Source organism: Mobula birostris, chromosome 7, assembly GCF_030028105.1.
Source record: "Mobula birostris isolate sMobBir1 chromosome 7, sMobBir1.hap1, whole genome shotgun sequence".
Classification (NCBI taxonomy): domain Eukaryota; kingdom Metazoa; phylum Chordata; class Chondrichthyes; order Myliobatiformes; family Myliobatidae; genus Mobula; species Mobula birostris.
Window position 1 is genome coordinate 4,208,565 of NC_092376.1, and position 24,334 is coordinate 4,232,898.

A 24,334-nucleotide genomic window follows, 5' to 3' on the forward strand; every position below is an offset into this window, starting at 1 on the left:
TGCATCCTAGCTGTCATACGCAAGCCAGGGCCCCTGCAGCTGATGGATCCAAAGGAATAGCAGACACCCATACATTTCGGCACTGGCAACTTTGCAGGAGTTGCCAGTCAGCATTGAACAGCACCGAATTTTTCCTTGTGGTTTACTCCTGAAGCCTTCCCCATACACATGGCAGTGAAGATTTGAGATCAGAGTTTTCCTTCTCTTAGCTGAACTGCCAACCACGGCTGACAAGCCCCATCTGCCCGAAGCAACTGGTTTTAAGGTGCCAGTAACCTCAGTCAGTAGAAATGGTTCGGCCGGACGAAGTAGCTAAGGCACACGTGAAAGCCAGGAGCTGGACTTAGTTGTCAGGGGCTATGAGACACATGCCCTTGTGAACATTTAATAGGTAATGGGAGCTTATTCCAACTACACCCCCCACCTCCCCACTGGCTATGACAACCTGAAGGAACTGTTCTGTGACAGAATGCTTAAACAAAACTGAGACCATGGAGAGGGCCACAAAGCGATACAGCTACTTACACGGGACTCCACAGGATAGGAGGTCTTCAAGTGCGGAGGACAGACTCCATTCCGACGTTGCAGCTCAGCAATCCGATTCCAGTCATCCATCTGGTCGGGCTCATCCTGGCAGCTTCCCGGGTACAACGCATTCGAACCTGACGAGAGAACAGGAGGGTGGTTGGGAAGAAGGTCGATGAACCCGTCAGGGAGCTTTTGAGATACACGGTTACATTTAGATAGACAGACACTCTGGACAGGTTACACATCAATTTCCCAGAGAAAGCATCCTACTAGGATGCATCACGGCCTGACATCATCTGCTCTTCTCTGAATGCAAGAAACTGCAGAGATGTGCACAGCTCAGCACATCGTAGAAATCCGCCTCCCCTCCATGGACCCTGTCTACACTTCTCACTGTCTCAGTAAAGCAGCCAATGTAATCATACACCGCAACCACCCCAGACATTCTCTCTTCTCTCCCCTCCCATCAGACAGACGACACAAAAGCCTGAAATAACATTATCACCAGGCTTGAGGACAGCTTCTGCTCCACTGTTCTCAGACTATTGAATGGTTCCACATATGATACAAGATGGACTCTTGATCTCACAATCTACCTTGATATGACACTGCATCTAATTGTCTGCCTGCTCTTACACTCGAACACTTTATCTCCATTCTTTTATCATTTTATTTTGCACTGTACTGCAACTTACTTGGTAAGAGCACTGTTCATGAAGGCAAAAATGATTTAGAGCAGAAGTTCTTACTTAAGACAAGGTGTGCTGGGAATTTGGGAATGAAAGGGTTAATGCATGAGGAGTGTTTAATAAGACCATAAGACATAGAAGCAGAATTAGGTCACTCAGCCCATCAATTCTGCTCCGCCATTCCATAATTGCTGATTCATTATCCTTCTCAATTTTCCTGCCTTCTCCCAGTAACCTTTGATATCCTGATTAATCAAGAACCTATCAATCTCTACTTTAACTACACCCAATGACTTGGCCTACACAGCCACCTGTGGCAAAGAATTCGACAGATTCACCACCCTCTGGCTAAAGAAATTCCTCATCTCTGTTCTAAATGGACATCTCTCTATTCTGAGCTGCGCCCTCCGGTCCTAGGCTCTCTCACTACGGGAAACAACCTCTCCACATCCACTCTATCTAGGCCTTTCAATGTTAGATAGGTTTCAATGAGATCCCCTCTCATTCTTCTGAACCCTAGGGTGTACAGGCCCAGAGTCATCACACACTTCTCACATATTAACTTTTTCATACCTGGATTCATTCTTGTGAGCTTCCTGTGGACCCTCTCCAATGCCAGCACATCCTTGTTAGATAAAGGGCCCAGAATACCATGGAATCTTATCCTGGAGCACCTTCCCCATCGTCACCTAGTGTGCACCCACACCCCAAGTGCTATTGTGGTTTCACAAAGTAGCTCTTTGCCACCTTCTCAGTGACAATGAACTGCTAGCTCAGCCTGCAAAGCCCACCACCCCTGAAGCAACGAAGACTACCCCATTTCTGCTTCCCGCCAACGTACTTGACGCAGCAGTGCCAAACATGGACAGCCTGGAGGACCTTCGGGTAGTGGGCCGGAATCCCGGGAGGTTCTTCAAAGCAGCAGTACCCACGTCCTCTGAACTGCTGCTTGCGTCCAGCGCGTCTTGGGATGCGGAGCGGTTGACAGTTGCTAGCGAGGTGACGGAAGAGGCCCGATTCCTCCAGCGGCTGCAGGGAAGCTGCCCCGAGACATCAGTCTGGGAGGCGGAGGGCTGGATGCTGAGGGTTGAAGCACTCGTGCTGGGTTCCTCATACTCTACTGTCTGCTTCTGCAAAGAAGGCCAGAGAGCTTCGGTTAGTACAGTGACAGCACATGGAAACAGGCTCCTTGCCCCATCTCATTTACGCAAACCAAAATGCCCGTCCAAGCGAGTCCATTTGGAGAAAAAAAATGTTTTATTTATCACATGTACATCAAAACATACAGTGAAATGTGTCACTTAAGTAAATGACAAACACAGTCCGACGTTGTGCCGGGGGTAGCCGGCAAGAGTTGCCATGCTTCCAGTGCCAACGTGGTATGCCCACTAGTCCTGATGAAGGATTTCAGCCCAAAACGTTCTGTTTATTCCTCTCCATTGATGTGGCCTGACCTGCTGAGTTCCTCTAGGATCTTGTGTGTGTTGCTCTGGATTTCCAGCATCTGCAGAATCATTTGACTTGCTCCCCAACCCTTTAGACTACGGGAGGATACAGGAGCACTCAGAGGAAACCCCCATGGTCATGGGGAGAACATATAAACAGTGGCAGTAATTGAACCTGGGTTGCGGGCACTGTAAAACTATGCCCCCCTCGTATTAGGGAATCCCATTCTGGGGAAGAAGTCTCTGGTGGTCGACTCATCTATTCCTCGTATCATCTGGAACAATGTCTGTCAGGTCCACAAGAACATAAGGCACAAGAGCAGAATTAGGCCGTTCAGCCCATCGAGTCTGCTCCACTAGTCCGTCATGGCCGATCCTGGATCCCATCCAACCCCATACAAATGACTTCTCGCCATATCCTTTGATGCCCTGACCAATCAACTTCAACTTTAAATATACCAATGGACCTGGCCTCCACCGCAAGGCTGTGTCTTTGCTGTTGCTTTGCTCACGCCTGAATCCTGGTAGCGGTGTGCTTTATCTTTGCTGGTGGGGGGGGGGGGAGGGATTGTTGCTCGCTTATGCTTTCGCGCGGGAGGGAGGGGAACTGGGGGGGGACTTTGGGGTTCTAACATTTAATTGTCATTCATTCTTGGGGCACTCCTCTTTTCGTGGATGGTTGTGAAGAAAAGCATTTCAGGATGTATATTGTATACATTTCTCTGACATTGACTGCTCTACTTCTAACAATTTGATTTGTCACTTTCTTCAAGAGTTTAATCATGCTCATCTGGCGTGACCTGCCCTCACAAAGCCACGCTGACAATCTCGAATCAGACTATGCTTCTCCAAATACAGTGGATTCCATTAATAGGGACATCAGGGCAGCCGCTATTTGGGACAATTCTTAAACAACAAAAACTAATCGAGAAAACAGCTGGGATCTCTTTCGTTTATTTGGAACACTATGCTGCTTATTGGGGCTGGAGAATAGTTTCTAACTAGTCTCAGTCATGTGCACTTGCATGATTGTTAGACATTGTACCATGCCTAATCTGAATAGTTTTTAAATAGTGTCAGTTGCATGTGTTCATGTTCAAAAAGCAGAGATTTTTGTCACTGATAGTTGGCGAGAAACAAGGAGTAAGACAATTCAGAACTGCTTTGCTCACTATGATTGCAAGCATTCAGGCTTGGAGATGCCAGAACGATCAGGAGTGAAAATGTAATGATTTCAATACTTCAGCAAGTTAGGAACTACAAAGAACTTGAAAGTATCTTGAATGTTACAACGAAAATGAAGATCTGGAAAACATAATTGTTAAAGGCAGTCTATCATCTGCACGAAGTGTGCGCTGATTTTTTTATTAGGCAGTCAATCAAAAGAATACGGCAGTATACACTGGACGAACTCTTCTGTCAAAAGCTATTAGGAACTAATACAGTTTTATAGTACTGTAGTAGTATTAGTAGTGTACTAATTTGTTCTGTATTTCATTTAAATACATAATTTGTTACTCAGTTACATGGTAGCTTGTCTTTTTTAAAACTATTTTTAACTATTTCCAACTGGGGCAGCTGCTTAATCGGGCCAAAATGTACTGGTCTCGACGTGTCCCAGTTAACCTGAGCCCCTGTACTGATAAATCCTGTCTCTTACCTTTGTCATGAGGATGTTGATGACCTGTGTGGTGCGTCTCCGGCCGGATCGGGTTTTCTTGGCCGAGTCCAGGCTGAGGTCCCCCAGCGAGCTGAGGCTGGTGTCCATCTTGGACTGGCCACGGTCCGGCAGCGGAGTGAAATACAGCGACTCCAGTGAGTCCAGCTTCCCACGCAGTTTCTGTGTCGCAAGTGATTGATTTCCTTCAGGAGCGGCATCAGGGGTCTTGAAACCTGTCCGGCCCCTCCTGCGGAGCAGAAGAATAATGTCAGCAGGGTCAGCCTGCATGCAGAAAGGGGAAATTTGGAGTTCCACTCAGACTAGATGGGCTGAAGGGCCTGTATCTATGCAGTAGCACTCTGGGACCCTGAAGTTTTGAAAATGAGCAGACCAGCGGAGTACAAGGATTATCAACAGGCCCAACCACCAATTTGGACATCAAAGACTACAGGAGCAGAATTAAGCCCACCGAGTCTGCTCTGACATTAAATCATAGCTGATTTATTTTCCCTCTCAACTCCATTCTCCTGCCTTCTCTCCGTAACCTCTGACACCCTCACGAATCAAGAAACAATCAAGAAACCTCTGCTTTAAATATACCCAATGACTGGGCCTCCACAGCCACCTATGGCAATGTATTCCACTGGTTCACCATCCTATGGCTAAATAAATTTGACGCATCTCTGTTCTAAATGGATGTCCTTTCGTTCTGAGGCTGTGGCTTCTGGTCTTAGGCTCCTCCACTACAGGAAACATTCTCTCCACATCTACTCTGTCTAGGTTTTTCACTGAGCCCCTCTCCCCATTCTTCGTTCCTCTAAACTCTAGTGAGTACAGGCAAAGAGCCATTCAACGCTCCTCATATGTTAACCCTGTAATTCCCAGGATCATTTTCGTGAACTCTTCTGAACCCTCTGCAACGCCAGCACATTCTTTCCTAGATAAGGGGCTCAAAATTGCTCACAATACTCCCAGTGTGGTTTGACCAATGTCTTATAAAGCATCAACATTACATCTTTGCTTTTATATTTTAATCTTCTCAAAATGAATGCTAACATTGCATTTGTCTTCCTTACCAATGACTCAAAGATGCCATTAAAAGCCTGAGACCATCTCCCCGACGCCTCCAGACTGAAATATCAATAGGAAGCAAACCCACTGTGATGGTGGAGCCTAGAGTGCACCCTCTTAAGAAAGGGAAGCCTACTGAATATTGAAAGGCTGAGATAGAGTGGATGTGGAGAGGACATATCCTATAGCAACAAGTATACTTCTGGGATGGAGTGGAATGATTCACCTTGATATAGCAGCAGCCGCTAGGCCAGTGGCACCTTGGTTGTCTCTGAGGCTCAGCAAGGAAGGGGAAAGTCAGGAAGAGCAGTAGTGATAGTTAGGGGGATGAACAGGAGGCTCTGTGGTCTCGAAAGAGATGTCAGGATGGTGTGTTGTCTCGCAGGTGCTAAGGACCATGATGTCTGAGAGTGGCTGAAAATCTCTGAATTTGTTAAGTGCATTCAGGAGGGTTTCTCAAATCAATATGTAGATAGTCCAACGAGAAGAGGGGCTGTACTGGACCTGGTGTTGGCTAATGAGCCTGACCAGGTGACTGGAGTTTTCAGGGGTGAGCAGTTAGGGAACAGTGACTATAGATAAGGGTAAGTATGGACCTTGCAGGACAGCGTTAAATTGGAGCTGGGCAAATTACAAGAGCATGAGGCAGGAACTAAGGAGAGATAATTAGCAGCAGCTGTTTTTGGGCAAGTCCACATCTGACTTGTAGAGGGTGTTTAAAGACCAACTGGACAGAGTACAGGACAGGCACGTTCCAGTCACAGGGAAGGACAAGGATGGCAAGGGAAGAGAACCTTGGACATCGAGAATTTTGTCAAGGAAAATAAAGATAAAGTAGGTAAAGCTAGAATCAAACAGAGCCCAGAGGATTGTAAAGAAGCTAGAAAAGAACTTCAACAGAATTAGGGAAGATAGGAGTGGCCATGAAAAGTCCTTGGCAAGTAGGATTAAAGAGAATCCCAAGGCATTCCATACATACATCAAGAGCAAGACGATATCTAGGAGAGGGTGAGACCACTCAAGGAGAGGGGGGCTGGGGGAGAAGAACATTTGCTTGGATGTGGAGGATGTGGGTGAGGTCCTTAGTGAGTACATTACATCAGCATTTACCAAAGAAGCATTTGACAAGGTCCCTCATCCAGAAGATTAAGGTGCATGGGATCCACGGTGAACTGGCTTGTCCACAGAAGACAGAGGGTAGTGGTCGAAGAGCTGGAAGTCTGTCATTAGTAGCATTCAGCAGGAATCTGTACTGGGACCTCTGCTCTTTGTGATGTATATAAAAACCATGAATGAAAATGTAGATGAGTGGGTTAATAAGCTTGCAGACAGTATGAAGATTGGTGGTGTTGTAGATAACATAGAAGACTGGCGGAGAATACAACAGGACGTAGATCAGTGGCAGATATGGGCAGAGAAATGCAGAGTTTTTAATCCGACCATACATGACGTGTTGCACCTTGGTAGGTCAAATGTGAAGAGAAAGGACCCTGTTAAGGAGAAGGTAGTTAACAGTGTTGATGAACAGAGGGATCTTGGGTTCCAAGTTCACAGCTCCCTGAAAGTGGCTGTACAAGTTGACAGGGTGGTCAAAAAGGTACATGGCATGCTTGCCTTTATTAGTTGAGGCAATGAGTTCAAAAGTCAGGAAGTTATGTTGCAGTTCTATAAAACTCCAGTTAGGTCACATCCGTAGTATTGCATACAGTTCTGGTCGCCCCAGTATAGGAAGGATGTCAAGGCTTTGGAGAGATCTTTAAGAATATAAGAGGCATAAATAGAGTAGACAGATACCTTTTTTCCAGGATTGAAATGTCTAATACCAAAGTATTAGATGAAGGGGGTAATTTCAAAGGAGATGTGAGGGGTAAGATTTTTTTTTTACACAAAGAACAGCGGGTGCCTGGATTGTGCTGCCTGGGGTAGGGGTAGAGGCAGATACATTAGAGACTTTTAAGGGACATTTAGATAAGATGCATAAATGAGAGGAAAATGTAAGGATATGGACATTGTGTAGGCAGAAGAGATTAGTTGAGTTGGCCATTTGATTACTAATTTGGGTCAGCACAACATTGTGGGCCGAAGGGCCTGTTCCTGCGCTGTACTGCTCTACGTTCTATAGAGGGGGAAGTCTAGGACCAGAGGGCACAGCCTCAGAATACAAGAATGCCCCTTTAGAACACAGATGAGAAGGAATTTCTTAAGCCATAGGGTGGTGAATCTGTGGAATTTATTAACACAGACGGCTGAGGAGGCCAATTCCTTGGGTATGTTTAAAGTAGAGGTTGATAGGTTCTTGATTAGCAAGGGTGTCAAAGGTTATGGGGGGAAAGCAGGAGAATAGGACTGAGAGGGATAACAAATATGCCATGACAGAATGGCAAGGGCAAACTTAATGGTTTGACTGGTCCAGTTCTGTTCACATGTCAAATGGTACGGAAGCCTAAGCCCCACACGACCAGGTTTAGGAGCAGCTACTTCCCTTCAACCTTTCAGTTCTTGAACCCACCTGGACAAACCTAATCCTACCTTTGCACCCGAACATTACAGACTACCACTTGATTAATTTTACACTGATGTTGTGTTTTCCTTCACCATCTTGTATAATTTGTGCATGATTTATATTCTCTTATAAAGCATTAGCAAGCAATGCAGCAAGCAGACCCTTCAGCCCATCCAGCCCATGCTGACCACAGTGCCCACTCAGCTAGTCCCAATTTGCTGAGTTCACACACAATAAGTTCTTTGCAGAACAGAATATTTATCTCTGCTGTCCCAAGATCAATAAGCTTTTGACAACCAACAACATTCCCTCTAAAATGGGTTAAAGAGGTTGTGGGTTGGGTAGCAGGGATCCTCAACAATGCTTTGGGCCCTTTGTCTGCAGCTCTCTCGGTAAATGTCACAAAGAGGGTGCAGGGAGACCCGGTGGTCCTCTCAGCAATGTACTGCACCGCAAACACTTCAAACCACATTTCAATGGGAGTCTAAAACTAGGGCCAAGAGTTTCAAGGTGAGAAGGGAAAAATTTAAAAGGGAGCTGAGGGGCAAATTTTTCACCCAGCGGGTGGCGAGTCTATGGAGCGACCTGCCAGATAAGGTTGAGGCAGGTATTATTGAGTACACATGCATGGAGTGCTGTCGCAGGAAAGCAGCACCTATCATCAGGGGCCCCCACTATCCAGACCACGTTCTCTTCTTGCTGCTGCCATCAGGAAAGAGGTACAGGAGCCTCAGGACCCACACCATCAGGTTCAGGAACGCTTATTGCCCCACGGCCATCAGGCTTTTGAACGAGAGGGGTAACTTCACTCACTCCAACACTGAACCATTCCCACAATCCATGGAGCCACTTTCAAGGGCTCTTCATATCTGTTCTCAGTATTTATTTATTGCTTGCCTGCTTGTTTGCTTCTTTGTTAGTTAATGAATACCATTGTTCATTTAATTTGTACTCGTAAAGTTTATTGTCATTGGTTATTTGTCCATCTTGTTGTTTGCGGTCTTTCATTGATTCTACCATGTTTCTTGCATTTACTGTGAATGCCCGGAAGAAAAGGGATCTGAGGGTTGTAAATGGTGACATACATGCCCTTTGCACGTTGAAGTGTTTCCTTTACCTGGCTCCTGTATTGTTCCACGCTGCTGCCGGCTCCTCCAGGTCACTCAGCTCCATGCTGTCTTGGCTGAAGTCTGCTTCGCTGTCTCCGGGCTGTGTGGCGGCTCTGCCCACGTTGCTACGGGATCTTCTTGTGCCAACAGGTAAGTGTGACTTGTTGAGCTCCCTCAGCTGTCGGTCAGCAAACTCCACCTGACCAAACATCAGGACAAATAACATTCAAGATTGTTCTGCATCACTTCCAGTACACAAGTGCAAAGGAGAATGAAATAATTGTTATTCCGGATTGCATGCAGCACAAAAAACACAATATAAATACATAAGATATCTTACAGATTGATTGTCTGTCCATACGAGTGACACTAGACAGAAAAGTGTCTCTACATAAGATGACTGACAGGAAATGATAAAGTAGTGATGATTGGGGATATGGAGGGGTGGGTTAGTGAGTGGAGGCATTGATCAACCTTACTGCCTGGGGACAGTTACTGTTTTAAAGTCTGGTATTTCTGGCGTGGATACTACGTAGCCTCCTCCCTGATAGGAATGGGACAAACAGTCCATGAGCAGGGTGTGTGGAATGCTTTGTGACGTTACTAGTCCTTTACCAGCACTTTTCTGTATATGTGACCTTGATAGCAGGTAGGCTGGTGCCAGTGATGCACTGGGCAGTCTGACTACCCTTTGTAGAGCCTTCCTATCAGCCTCAGTGCAAATTCCTCATTGACACCAAACACATGGACGCTGCACGAGAAAGCAGCACCCATCATTAAAAACCTACTGCTCAGGAATGGAAAGTGGTGGATAGAGCCCACTTCATCACAGGAAAAGCCCCCCCCCCCCCCATTGAGCACATTTGCATGGAACACTGCCACAAGAAAGCAGCATCCTCAAAAAATTCCAACAGGTTCGTCAGGCAGGATTTTCCCTGAAGGAAACAATGCTGACTTTGTACTATCTTGTCCTGTGTCACCAAGTACTCCACCACCCTCATCCTTAGCAACTGACTCCAACCACTGAGGTCAGGCTAACTGGTCTACAACTTCCCTTCTGTTGCCTTCATTCTTTCTTACAGTGGAGTGACAATTGCAATTTTCCAGTCCTCTGGCACCATGCCAGAGTCCAATAATTTTTGAAAGTTCACTTCTAATGCCACCAAAATCTCTAATGCATGTGTACGTCTGAATGACAATAAACTGAACTTGATCACTGTAATTCTGAGAACCTGTGTCATCACAGTCAGTACAATCACTATTCTTGTGCAATATTTCTATGTTAAAATCCAACTTACTATCACTGACAAGTTGGCAAATGTATTGCTGTTGTTCTATGTAATTAGCTAGGAAGTTACACTAATGCAATACTCTGTATCTACCGGTAATGCCAACCAACTGGTGGGAGTGTTCAAGGACATCTTCAACCTTTCATTGCTGTAGTCGGAGGTACCCACCTGCTTCAACAGGGTGACAATCATACCAGTGCCCAAGGAGAAAAGGGTGAGCTGCCTCAATAACTATGGTCCAGGTGCACTTATATCTACTCTGATTAAATGCTTTGCAGGTTGGTTAACTCCTGCTGAATCATGGACCTGGGTCCATTTTGCCTACCTCCACAACAGGTCTACAGCAGACACAATCTCACCGGCTCTCTACTCAAACAACAGAAACACTTACGTCAGGCTGTGTTCATTGGTTACAGCTCCACATTCAACACAAAAGCTCCAAAATGCGGCCCTCTGCAACTGCATTGTTGACCTCTTCATCGGGAGACCAGTCAGTACAAATTGGTGAAAACATCTCCTCCTCACTGACAGTCAACACAGACACACCTTGATCATGTGTGCTTAGCCCAATGCTTTACAGTCATGATTGTGTGGTTAGGCAGAGCTCAAACGCCACTGGTAAATTTACCGACAACACCACTGTTGTTGGTAGAATCTCAGCTAACAATAAAGATTGAGACAGATTGGCTGGTTGAGTGGTGTCGCAACCTTGCACTCAATGTCAGTAAAACCAAGGAACTGATTGTGGATTTCAGGAAGGGTAAGGTGAGGGAACACACACCAGTCCTCATCAATGAATCAGCAGTGAAAAACTTGAGCACCTTCAAGTTCCTGGGTGTCAACATCCCTGAAGATCTATCCTGGATTCAGCATCTTGAAGCAATTACAAAGAAGGCACGACAGCAGCTATATTTCATTAGGACTTTGAGGAGATTTGGTATGTCACCAAAAACTCTAGCAAATTTCTACAGATGTACTGTGGTGGACATTCTAACTGGTTTGTATCACTGTCTGGTATGGAGCTACCAATGCACAGGATCAAAACAAATTGCAGAGGGTTGTAATCTCAGCCAGCTCCATCAAGGGCACTAGCCTCTCCCCACCACGGAAGACATCTTCAATAGCAATGCCTCAAGAAGGCAGCATCCATTATGAAGAACCCTCACCACCTAGGATCAGCCCTCTTCTCATTGCTAGCATCAGGGGAGTGGCACAGGAGCCCGAAGATCCATATTCCCTGATATAAAAATAGTTTTCTCCCTTCCACCATCAGGTTTCCCCTCCACAGCCCATGAAACATCATCTTTTTATTCCTTTTTCTTCACTATTTATTGATTTCATAATCTATTGTGATTTTGTGTCTTTGCACTATACTGCTGCTGCAAACATGTTGTCATGACAACAACCTTTCCCTCAATGTCAACAAAAGAGTTGGTCATTGACCTCAGAAAGAGGGACAGTGCACATGCTCCTGTTACCAATGGTGTTGAGATTGAGAGCTTCAGATTCCAAGGAGTGGACATCACCAGATGCCTGTCCTGGTCCAGCCACGTCGACGTCATGACCAAGAAAGCTCACCAACACCTCTGATTTCTCAGGAGGCTATAGAAAATAGGGAAGTCCCTGTTGATTGATTGAAAACGATGTATCAGAGAGCATCCGGTCAGCTTGCATAGACACAAGAGATTCTGCAGATATTGGAAATATTGAGCAATACACACAGAATACTGGAGGAACTTAACAGAGCAGGCTATAAAAATGAATAAGCAGTTGACGTCTGGGCCCGAGACCCTTCATCAAGTGATAACAGCTCGGTAAGACAATCACTCTGCACAAGACTGCAAGGAGCTGCAGAGTTGTGGACACAGCTCAGCACATCACAGAAACCAGACTCTCCTCCACGGACTCTGTCTACACTTCTCCCTATCTCAGTAAAGCAGCCAGCATAATCAAAAACCCTACCCACCCCAGACATTCTCTATTCCCCACTTTCCCATGGGGTAGAAGACACAAAAGCCTGAAAGCACATACCACCAGGCTCAGGAACTTGAACTTGAAGGGACGTCGGAGGTAAGTTCTTTGCACAGAGAGTGGTAGGTGTGTGGACTGCCCTGCCAGTAGTGGTGGTAGAGGACTTTGAAGAGACTCTTAGATAGGCAGATGATAGAAAAATGGAGGATTATGTGGGAGGGAAGGGTTAGATTGATCTTGGAGTAGGTTAAAAGGTCGGCACAACACTCATGGGGCCAAAGGTCTGTTCTGTGCTGCACTGTACTGTGTTCTATGTTAATTAACACACATCCTTTTGCCTTTGCTTCACACCTTCCTAGGTCAGAGAAATTCAATACGCAGATTTAAAATGAACAATTGAGCTGGCAACTGCTGCTTTTTCTGGAAGAATTCCATACCTTTATCACCATTTGATCCCCAGGGGTATCAACCTGGTGTTGTTACAGACAACAGAGGGCTACGCTAGAAGCCTGTTTTCCTGGCCAGAGCTGGTTGTAATGTATACAAATGAAAATGTGGTTTGCAAACATGAAAATTAGTGGAGTTGAGGATAGAGGTTAGGGTACAGTACTGTAGGCACATATGCAGTTGCATAAAAAGGTTTGTGAACCCTTTGCAATTTTCTGCATTAATTACTCATAAAATGTGGTCTGGCTAACTGCTACGCTATTGCGTCACCTACTGCCAACCTGTGCAGAGAGAGTCTTGTTCTTTAGGTTGGCCTCCTTTGCTTCCCTCACTGCCTGCTGTGCCTCATGGCGCAGCCTCTCCGACTCGGCCCGCAGCTCAGCGCCCTCCTCCTTCGCCACAGTCAGCTGCTGCTCCAGGGAGGAGATGCTCTTCTCTCGGGCCTCCAGCTTCTCGGCCAGCTCAAGGCTCAGCATCTTCTTACTGTCGTAGTGAGTCTTTGCCTTCTCCAGCTAGAATAGCGTGGGTATTTATGGAAGGTAGAGAAGGGGAGTAAACAGAAAACATACTTGTCAGAGAAAAAGGTCTGATTGTAGATGGTTTAATGTCATTTCCAGTACGCCAAGTGTAAAGCAGAGCAAAATAATTGTTACTCCGGATCCCAGGCAGCAAAAAAAGAGTGCACAAAGATGAAGAACTCTAATAAAAACATGCAATAAATATAAATACATATAAGACAGCTTATATAAATAGGCCAGTGAGTCTGACATTACTTCCAGGTGAGCCAACACTTCAACCTAGAGACATAGAAAACCTGCAGTACAATACAGGCCCTTCGGCCCACAATGCTGTGCCATACACGTACTTTCTTCAGAAATTACCTAGCGTTACCCATAGCCCTCTATTTTCCTAAGCTCCATGTACCTATCCAGGAGTCTTTTAAAAGAGCCTATCGTTTCCGCCTCCACCACTGCTGCCAGAGGCCATTCCACGCACTCACCACACTCTAGGTAAAAAACTTACCCCTGACATCTCCTCTGTACCCATGAGACTTTCGGGGTCACCCACTGTATCTGGTGCTCCTGGTATGGTTTCCTGTACATCGGTGAGACCTTCCACCGAGCACCTTCTTTCTGCCAGAAAAAGCGGGATCTCCCGGTGGCCGCCCATTTCAATTCTACTTCCCATTCCAACATGTCAGTCCATAGCCTCCTCCAATGCCACAATGAGGCCACACTCAGGTGGGAGGAGCAACACCTTATGTTCCATCTGGGTAGCCTCCAACCCAATGGCATGAACATCGATTTCTCAAATTTCTAGTAATTGCCAACCTCCCCCCCACTTCATCATCCCCCATTTCCCTCTCTCACCTATCTCCTTACCTGCCCATCACCTCCCTCTGGTGCTCCTCCGCCTTCTCTTTCTTCCACGGCCTATCAGATTCTCCCTTCTCCAGCCATTTATCTCTTTTACCTATCCACTTCCCAGCTCTTTACTTGACCCATTCCCCTCTCCCAGTTTCACTTATCACTGCCACCTTGTACTTCTTTCCGCCCTTCCCTACCCCCTTCTTAACCTGACACTTCATCTGTCTTCTCCAGTCCTGATCAAAGGTCCCAGCCTGAAACGTCGACTGATAATGTGGTTAACTGGATCAACAAATTTGTGGATGACATCAAGACTGGGGGTGTAGTGGACAGTGAGGAGGGTTAACATGGCTTGCAAGGGAGTCTGCATCAACTGGAAAAATGGGCTGAAAAATGGCAGATGGAATTTAATGCATACAAGTGTGAGTTTTGCACTTCGGTCGGACCAACCAGGGTATGTCTTACACAGTGAACGGTAGGGCACTGAAGAGTGTGGTAGAACAAAGGGACCTATGAATACAAGTCCATAATTTGTTGAAAGTGGCATCATAGATAGATAGGGTTGTAAAGAAAGCTTTTGGCACATTGGCCTTCATACTGTAAATCAAAGTATTGAGTATGGGAGATGGGATGTTATGTTGAAGTTTACAGTGAATTCATAAGAATAAACACCCCCTCACTATGTATGGTCCAACAGTATGGTAGATTTTCAACAGGTCAAACTGAAATAAAGACAAAAAGAGCATACAAAATAAGTCAGGGAAATGACAATAGATAAGCACAAATCTGGGGAAGGGTACAAAACCATCTTAAAGGCACTGAATATGAAAAAGTGGAAAAAAAATATGAAATGACAGCCACACTGCCAAGGTCAGGCCACTTCCCGAAATTTAATGGCCAGAGAAGAATGGCGGTGGTAAGAAAGGTTAGTGTGACGCAAACAGTCACTGTGAGTCAGCTGCAAAAGTCAGTGGCTGTAACTGGAGATTAAGTTCATGGCTCCACAATCTCTAAGGCCTTGCTCAAAAAGGACACTTATGGAATAGTGACAAGGAAGAAGCCCTGGCTTAAAAAAAGCATATCCTTGCCAGTAAAGACTTTACCAAGCATCACTTAGAAGCTGCTGTAAAGATGTGGAAGGTGGTCTTGTGTTGGATGAGATTGAAGTGGAACTTTTGGTCTCAACACTAAGCGGTACATGTGGTGTAAATCTAATACTGAGCTTCAGGCCGGTAACACCATCCCTTCTGTGAAGTATAGTGGAGGTAGCATCATGCTGTGGGGATGCTTTTCAGTAGCAGGGACTGGAAATCTGGTCAGGATTGATGGGAAGATGAATGCTGCAAAATATAGAGAGATCCTGGATAAAAACCTGCTAGTCCCTAACAGAAATCTTAAACTGGGGAGGAAGGATGACCCAAAGCACACTGACAGAGTGACTTCAGATGAAGAAAACTGATGTCCTTGAGTGGCCCAGTCAGAGTCCTGACCTCAGCACCTCTGGAAAGACCTCAAGATTGCTGTTCACTGCCACTCTCCAACTAACCTGACACAGCTTGAACAATTTTGCAAGCAAGAATGGGCAAATCTTGCTCTATCAAGTTGTGCAAAGCTAACAGAGACTTATCCAGAAAGACTGAGCTGTGAGAGGTGGCTCAACTAAGTCTAAGCAAAGGGGTGGGGTGAATAGTTTTGAACTGCTGACCTTTCAGTTTTTGCATTTTTACTGTTTCAAGCTTTAACATTTTCCCTGTTTTTTTTGTGTTTACTGTGAAAAAAGGAGCATGTGATTCACAAATAAAAATTCTCAGTTAAATTATTCAAAGTCCATGGTTGCAATATTCATTTATGTGAACAAAGGGTTGGGAGCCGAACACTTTTACAAGACACTAAGTCAGCCATGATGAAATGATACAGCAGACACGACGGTCTAATTCTGTTCCTCTATCTTGTAGTCTAATGGTCTAAACCTTCTTATCCATGTACCCAACTGTACCCTTGCTATGTCCCAACAAGGCATTCCCCCTTTCACCAATGCCAGCCATGGTTTCACCCTCTTCCTTTCCAGTCCTGGAGGGTCTTGGCCTGAAAAGCTTCAGGCCCATTATCTAATAAAGGATACACAATCATTGGAGAGAAGGCTCAGAAGAGGTTCGTGTGAATAATCCAAGAATGTAAGGGTTAACATACGAGAAGCATTTGATGGCTCTGGGACTGTACTGGCTGGAGTTTAGGAGGGGATCTCATTGAAACCTGTCGAGTATACAGAATATTGGCCTAGACAGCGTGGATGTTTCCTATTATGGGGGATTCTAAGACAAGAGGACACAACCTCAGAATGGAGGAATGTCCTTTTAGAAAAGAGATCAGGTGGAATTTCGTTAGCTGAGGGCCAAATAGTCCAATTATGCTCCTACTTCTGATGGTTTAAACCCTCCTAACCATGTACCAAGTGTACCCTTGTCTCTCCCAACAAGTTTGAAGGCTTCTTCCTTCCCAGTTCTGATGAAGGATCTTGGACTGCAACGTCGACTGTTTATTAATTTCCACAGATGCTACCTGACCTGCTGAGTTCCTCCAGTATTTTGTATTTGGCCATGCCTTGGGCTGTCTAGCATCCAGCAATCTCAGTGAGTGTCCCATGATCTTGTGGTGCGGAACCAATTAAATTAGTAATCAAATGGCCAATTAAATGAATCTCCTCTGACTACACAGTGTCCATATCCCTCCATTTTCCTCACATTCATGTGCCTATCTAAACGTCTCTTAAAAGTCCCTAATGTGTCTGCCTCTACCACCACTGTCTGCGTAAAAAAATTTGCCCCTCAAAACTCCTTTTAACTTTTACCCCTTCTCGCCATAACTGCTTGAACTCTGGTATTAGACATTTCAGCCCTGGGAGAAAGATATTGACATATTGTCTGCCTACTCTATCTATGTCTCTCATAATCCTATAAACCTCTATCAGATCTCCCCTCAGCCCCTGCCAATCCAGAGGGACGAACCCAAGCCTGTCCAACCTCTTGTTAGAGCACACAATCTTGACTCCTGGTTCCAGTGAGGGTACAGACCTGGGCCTTGACGTGCTGCACTATCTCCTCCTTCTCCTTCAGCTGGGTTTTCAGCTCCATCACCTGCTGCTCCAACTTCTCCTGCGTCTCGTTATCCCGAGCCTGCAATGGTAAAACAAACGTCACGCTCGGACAGAGCGTTCACGTTAAGGCAGAGAATCAGTCAGCAGCTGGGATAAATACAGTAACTCATAAGGCATGGGAGCAGAATTAGGCCATTTGGCCCATTGAGTAGCTCTGCCATCGTATCATATAACCATACAACAATTACAGCACGGAAACAGGCCATCTCAGCCCTTCTAGTCCGTGCCGAACTCTTACTCTCACCTAGTCCCACCAACCTGCATTCAGCCCATAACTCTCCATTCCTTTCCTGTCCATATAGCTGTCCAATTTAACTTTAAACGACAACATCAAACCTGCCTCAACCACTTCTGCTGGAAGCTCGTCCCACACTGCTACCACTCTCTGAGTAAGGAAGTTCCCCTCATGTTACCCCTAAACTTTTGCCCTTTAACTCTCAACTCATGTCTTCTTGTTTGAATCTTCCCCATTCTCAATGGAAAAAGCCTATCCACGTCAACTCTATCAATCCCCCTCATAATTTTAAATATCTCTATCAAGTCCCCTCTCAACCTTCTACGTTCCAAAGAATAAAGACCCAACTTGTTCAACCTTTCTCTGTAACTTAGGAGATGAAACCCAGGTAACATTCTAGTAAATCTTCTCTGTACTCACTCTATTTTGTACACAATACTCCAAATTTCGTGTACAGTTTTGGTCACCGAATTATAGGAAAGATGTCAACAAAATAGAGAGAGTACCGATTTATTCCTCTCAACCCCATTCTCTTGCTTTCTCCCCATAATTTCTGACACCCTTACTAATCAAGAGTCTATTGACCTCAGCTTTAAACATACCCAATGACTTGGTCTCCACATCTGCCTGTATCAACAAATGACATCTTGGCCCCTGAAGCATGGTGACATTTGTGGTACTTCCCCCATCCCGGGACAGTCCTCGCTGATTTGATTCGATGCAAACCATGTTATTTCAGTGTAAGTTTTGACGTACGTGTGACAAATAAAGCTAATCTTACTGCTGATCTCTGCTGGATTTACGTTTTATAGGGGGAGCAGTGGTGAGGCTGGATCCTGTACACAAGAGGCTTACCACAAGTTTCTGTAGTTTGGTTTTAGATGCCATGTCGTGCTGAGTTAGCTTCTCATTCAGATCTGAGACCTGGAACAAGCCAAATAAATCCCATTCATAAAGTGACATGAGTCAAAGGGCTTCCAGAGGTCAGACCCTACAAATACAACTTTATCTACGAAAGGGAGAGCAGAAACAACAGTTATTACCCCTCAACCATCACACCCTTGAACCAGAGGAGGTAACTTCACTCACCCAATCACTGAAGTATTCCCACATCCTATGGACTCACTTTCAAGGACTCTTCATCTCATGTTCTCAATATTTATTGCTTGCTTACTTATTTATCTATATACTAGTAAAACTCTCATGCTCTGTCTGTCTGTTTGCGACCTCAAATTAGCACAAACGGTGCATTACAGCTGCACTTTTTTTGGCTAAATAGAATTAAAATGCACTAACTTACAGAATGCAGGCGAAGTTCAGGGTTATATATTAGTATAAAATTGCTCATTCGCCAAAAATCAAGAGGCTGCCTTTCATCCGAGACCCAATCGGCCATCATGGAAATTGGGACGCCACAGCCCGACGCATGCGCAGGGCCAGCCTCAGCAGCGACACCTACCGGAGCAAAAGGGCAGGGCAGCTCTATTTTGAGGGGTCAAATTCTGCTAATCACCATCAGCATGTGCAGGATTGGGACAGATCTAACTGCCGGCTATCAATAAGAGATAATTAAATCTTATTGTAACGACATACTTCGAGACACCCACAAAACCCTTTGCTACAGTCAAAGGACAGCAGTGACTATATCATGTCCATTTAGGAGAGCAAAAACCACATCATCAAGAATAATCAGCATCCTTTGGTGTTAGTGCTTCGTATTTTCTATCCAGCATTAGGGTAAAAAAAAATTGGTCAGCCTAATTATGCCACATGGAAAGGGAAGGGGACATTATGGTCAAGAGATGATGCCAAACGTCGTCGGGAAGCAGCAAGGGGAGGAAGAGAACAAGAATTGGATGAGGCCAGGGCCGCAGGACTCCAGGATCAAAGAGTCAGGACAAAAAAAGATGAGAGAAGAAGAGACAGAGGCATGCACGTCTCCAGGATCAGAGACAAAGAATAAACAGAAGAGCAGAAGAGTTGGTGGATGAAAGGACTGCACGTCTCCAGAATGACAACGAGAAGCACAAGGGGGGCAGATAAACCAGAACTGATACCATCAAAAGTGTCCTTCGTTAAACGAGGAGGAGCTATATTTGCTTTGCTATGCGTCATTCTCCTTTAATAAACTGAAGTTTTCTACTTCAGTTTCCAAAGCAAAGCAATACCAATAGCATTCAGGAAAATTTAATGTTCATTCTGGTCACATCAGACTGCACTACCCTTCTCTCAAAGGGTGCCCCAACGGGTCACCCCGCTGTCTAGTTATTACTATTTTGGGGTTATTCTTATTATATTTGCACAGTTCGTTGTCTTTTGCACTTTGGTTGAATCAGAATCAGGTTTAATATCATTGGACATATGTCATGAAATGTGTTGTTATGCAGCAGTAGTACATTGCCCGTCTTGTCTATGGTCTTTCATTGATTCCATTGTGTTTCTTCATACCTACTATGAATACCAACATGAATCTTAAGGTTGTAATAGGTTGACAAATATGTACTTTGATGATAAAATTACTTTGAACTTTGGAGAGAATCTTCCCATTCTTCTCAAGAGCAGAAAGGTAATGTTGCAGTTCTATAAAACCCTGATTAGACCACATTTGGAGTACTGTGCTCAGTTCTGGTCACCTCATTATAGGAAGGATGTGGAAGATTTAGAGAGTGTAGAGAAGATTTACCCGGATGCTGCCTGGATTAGAGAGCAGGTCTTATATGAGGAGAGGCTGAGCAAGCTGGGGCTTTCTCTTTGGAGCAAAAGAGGATGAGAGGTAACTTACTAGGGATGTTAAAGGTGGTAAGAGGCATAGATCAAGTGGACAGTCAGAGACTTTTTCCTAGGCTGGAAATGGTTAATATGAGGTGATTGGATGACAGTATGGGGGAAGTCAGAGGTAGGCATATTTTTACACACAGAGTGGTGTGTGCATGGAGCCTCTGCCAGGGCAATACATTGGGGACATTTAAGACTCTATGGCACATAGATGATAAGAAAATGGAGGGTTATGTGGGTGGGGTGGGTTCAGATTGATCTGGAGTCGGTTAAAAATGTCAGCACATTATTGTGGGCTGAAGAGCTTGGACTGTGCTGTGCTATTCTGTTTTGTTTTCAGTCCTGCCCATTTTATCACCGACATTTATTACTTGTACATAGGACTGTACAGTGAAATGTGGTGTTTACATTAACAACAAACACAAGATAAGGGTGAGCTGAGGGTAGTCCTTAAGTGTCAATATACATTTCGGCGACAATATAGCATGCCCACAATATTCAGAACAAACACAAACAACTAAACTACACAAATATTTATAAAGTTCCTGGCATGAATTAGATTTGAATATTTCGAGCAGTACACAGTTTCTTTTACAGTTACAAGGATAGAATCTTACACAATCAAGGTGGACAGTCAGTCTTTCCCAGGAAGGGAGTCTAAAACTAGAAAGAACAAGTGGTCCATTTTGGAGCTGGTGCTGACCCCTAGTGTTCACTTGGCAGATCACAAGATGCGTTGTATTTGACTGCAGACTGCGACAACATTCATGGACTCAGGGACTTAGATGAGATTTTTTTGGTGTGACTATATGTTTACTGCTGCGTTATATGTGCTATATGTGCCGTGTGCTGTGTATGACTCTTGGTACTGTGCTTTGTACCTTGGCCCCAGAGGAACACTGTTTCGTTTGGCTGTATTCATGGGTATTCCTATTTGGTTGAATGGCAATTAAACTTGAACTTGGAACTTGTTTTTAAGGTGAGAGAGGAAAGAATTAAAGAGGAACTGAGGGCTAAAATCCTCTCCCTCACCCACAGAGTGGGGGGTATAAGGAACGAGTAGCCAGAGAATATGATAAAGGCAGGTACAATTATTACACTTGTGGCATAGAGTGAAAACACAGTCTTTTTCCCTGGGAGTGGTGCTAAAAACAAGGTGTTAGTATAAGATCAGAGGCCATGCTTTTAAGGTAAGCGGAGTGAAGTTCAGATGGCTGAAGTAGGTTGGCGTGGATGAGTTGGGCCGAAGGGCTTGCTTCTAGGTCATGTAACACTATGACAAGCTCCCAACCTTGCACTTTATTGCTTACCTGCACTTCCTTTGCATCTGTTACACTTTATATTCCTTGTTATAAGACACAAGAACAGAATTAAACCATTCACCCCATCAAATATATTCTGCCATTCCACTATGGCCGATTTATTTTCCCTCTCGCATCCCTTCTCCTGTCTTCTCCCCATAACCTTTGACGCTCTTTCTAATCAAGAACCTATCAACCTCTGCTTTAAATATACTCAATGACTTGCCCTCCTCAGCTGTCTCTGGCAATGAATTCACAGATTCACTATACTCTGGCTAAAGAAATTCCTCCTCATCTCTGTTCTAAATGGACGTTCCTCTATTCTGAGGTTGTGCCACTGGTCCTAGACTCCCCCACTATAGAAAACATTCTCTCCACATCCACTCTATCTAGCCTTTCAATATTCGATAGTTTCTATATAACCATATAAACCATATAACAATTACAGCATGGAAACAGGCGATCTCGGTCCTTCTAGTCTGTGCCGAACTCTTACTCTCACCTAGTCCCACCGACCTGCACTCAGCCCATAACCCTCCATTCTTTTCCTGTCCATATAGCTGTCCAATTTAACTTTAAATGACAACATCGAACCTGCCTCAACCACTTCTGCTGGAAGCTCATTCCACACAGCTACCACTCTCTGAGTAAAGAAGTTCCCCCTGATGTTACCCTTAAACTTTTGCCCTTTAACTCTCAACTCATGTCCTCTTGTTTGAATCTCCCCCACTCTCAATGGAAAAAGCCTATCCACGTCAACTCTATCTATCCCCCTCATAATTTTAAATACCTCTATCAAATCCCCCCCTCAACCTTCTACGTTCCAAAGAATAAAGACCCAACTTGTTCAACCTTTCTCTGTAACTTCGGTGATGAAACCCAGGTAACATTCTAGTAAATCTTCTCTGTACTCTATTTTGTTGACATCTTTCAATGTTATTCGAAATAACATTGGACCCAGTACAGATCCCTGAGGCACACCACCAGTCACCGACCTTCAATCTGACAAACAGTTTTCCACCACTACTCTCTGGCGTCTCCCATCCAGCCACTGCTGAATCCATTTTACTACTTCAATATTAATACCTAACGAGTGAACCTTCCTAACTAACCTGCCGTGTGGGACCTTGTCAAAGGCCTTACTGAAGTCCATATGGACAACATCCACTGCTTTACCCTCGACAACTTTCCTAGTAACCCCTTCAAAATATTCAGTAAGATTTGTCAAACATGACCTTCCCTGCACAAATCCATGTTGACTGTTCCTAATCAGACCCTGTCTATCTAGATAATTATATATACCATCCCTAAGAATACTTTCCATCAATTTACCCACCACTGACGTCAAACTCACAGGCCAATAATTGCTAGGTTTACTCTTAGATCTTCAATGAAATTCCTTCTCATTCTTCTAAACTCCTGCGAGTACACTTCTTATATGTTAACCCTTTCATTCACAGGGTAATTTTCATAAACTTTACCGTGTACTACCTCAATACACTGTAATAAACTGATACGTATGAAGAGCATGCAAGGCAGGCCTTTCACTGTATCTTGTGGAGTTATCTGAATATAGAAACATAGAAAACCTACAGCACAACACAGGCCCTTCGGCACACAAAGCTGTGCTGAACATGTACTTACTTCAGAAATTACATAGGGTTAACCATAGCCTATTTTTCTAAGCTTCATGTACCTATCCAGGAGTCTCTTAAAAAGACCCTACAGGATCTGCCTCCACCACTGTTGTTGGCAGCCCATTCCACGCATTCACCACTTTCTGCGTAAAAAACATACCCCTAACATCTTCTCCGTATCTACTTCCAAGCACCTTAACTGTGCCCTCTCGTGCTAGCCATTTCAGCCCTGGAAAAAAGCCTCTGACTATCCATGCGATCAATGCCTCTCATCATGCTGTCCAAGTTGCATGCCATCTTGGACAATGTCTCCCATCCACTACATAATGTACTGGTTGGGCACAGGAGTACATTCAGCCAGAGACTCATTCCACTGAGATGCAACACGGAGTGTCATAGTAAGTCATTCCAGCCTGTGGCCATCAAACTTTACAACTCCTCCCTTGGAGGGTCAGACACCCTGAGCCAATAGGCTGGTCCTGGACTTATTTCTTGGCACAATTTACATATTATTATTTAATTATTTATGGTTTTATATTGCTATATCTATACTCTATTCTTGGTTGGTGCAACTGTAACAAAACCCAATTTCCCTCGGGATCAATAAAGTACGGCTATGACTATCTTACATACCTCTATTGGGTCACCCCTCATCCTCCGTCGCTCCAACGAGAAACCCTATTCTCATAAGGCATATTCCCCAATCCAGGCAACAAACATCCTTGCAAATCTCCTCTGCACCCTTTCTATGGTTTCCACATCTTTCTTGTAGTGAGGCAACCAGAACTGAGCACAGTACTCCAAGAAGGGTCTGACCATGGTCCTATATAGCTGCAGCATTACCCCTCGGCTCCTAAACTCAATCCCACGGCTGATGAAGGCCAATGCACCGTATGCCTTCTTAACCACAGAGCCAACCTGCGCAGCTGCTTTGAGTGTCCTATGGACTCGGACCCCAAGATCCCTCTGATCCTCCACACTGCCAAGAGTCTTAATACCATTAATACCATATTCTGCCATCATATTTGACCTACCAAAATGAACCACCTCACACTTATCTGGGTTGAACTCCATCTGCCACTTCTCAGCCCAGTTTTGCATCCTATCAATGTCCCACTGTAATCTCTGACAACCCTCCACACTATCCACAACA

General features: G+C 44.8%; 1 protein-coding gene across 10 annotated transcripts in view; it reads right to left on the minus strand.

Moving 5' to 3' along the window:
* Positions 1 to 24,334, minus strand: part of LOC140199965 (nuclear mitotic apparatus protein 1-like) — a 191,607-nt gene that overhangs the window by 25,734 nt on the left and 141,539 nt on the right. For 9 of the 10 annotated variants that reach the window (XM_072262487.1, XM_072262488.1, XM_072262489.1 and 6 more), the window contains 7 exons: positions 18,324 to 18,392; positions 17,151 to 17,252; positions 12,994 to 13,224; positions 9,014 to 9,204; positions 4,323 to 4,569; positions 2,059 to 2,347; positions 526 to 662 (listed from right to left, as the gene is read on the minus strand). In XM_072262487.1, the coding sequence (XP_072118588.1) occupies positions 526 to 662; positions 2,059 to 2,347; positions 4,323 to 4,569; positions 9,014 to 9,204; positions 12,994 to 13,224; positions 17,151 to 17,252; positions 18,324 to 18,392 (1,266 nt within the window). The remainder of the gene's footprint in view (positions 1 to 525; positions 663 to 2,058; positions 2,348 to 4,322; positions 4,570 to 9,013; positions 9,205 to 12,993; positions 13,225 to 17,150; positions 17,253 to 18,323; positions 18,393 to 24,334) is intronic. The other variant, XM_072262493.1, reaches the window with a different exon arrangement.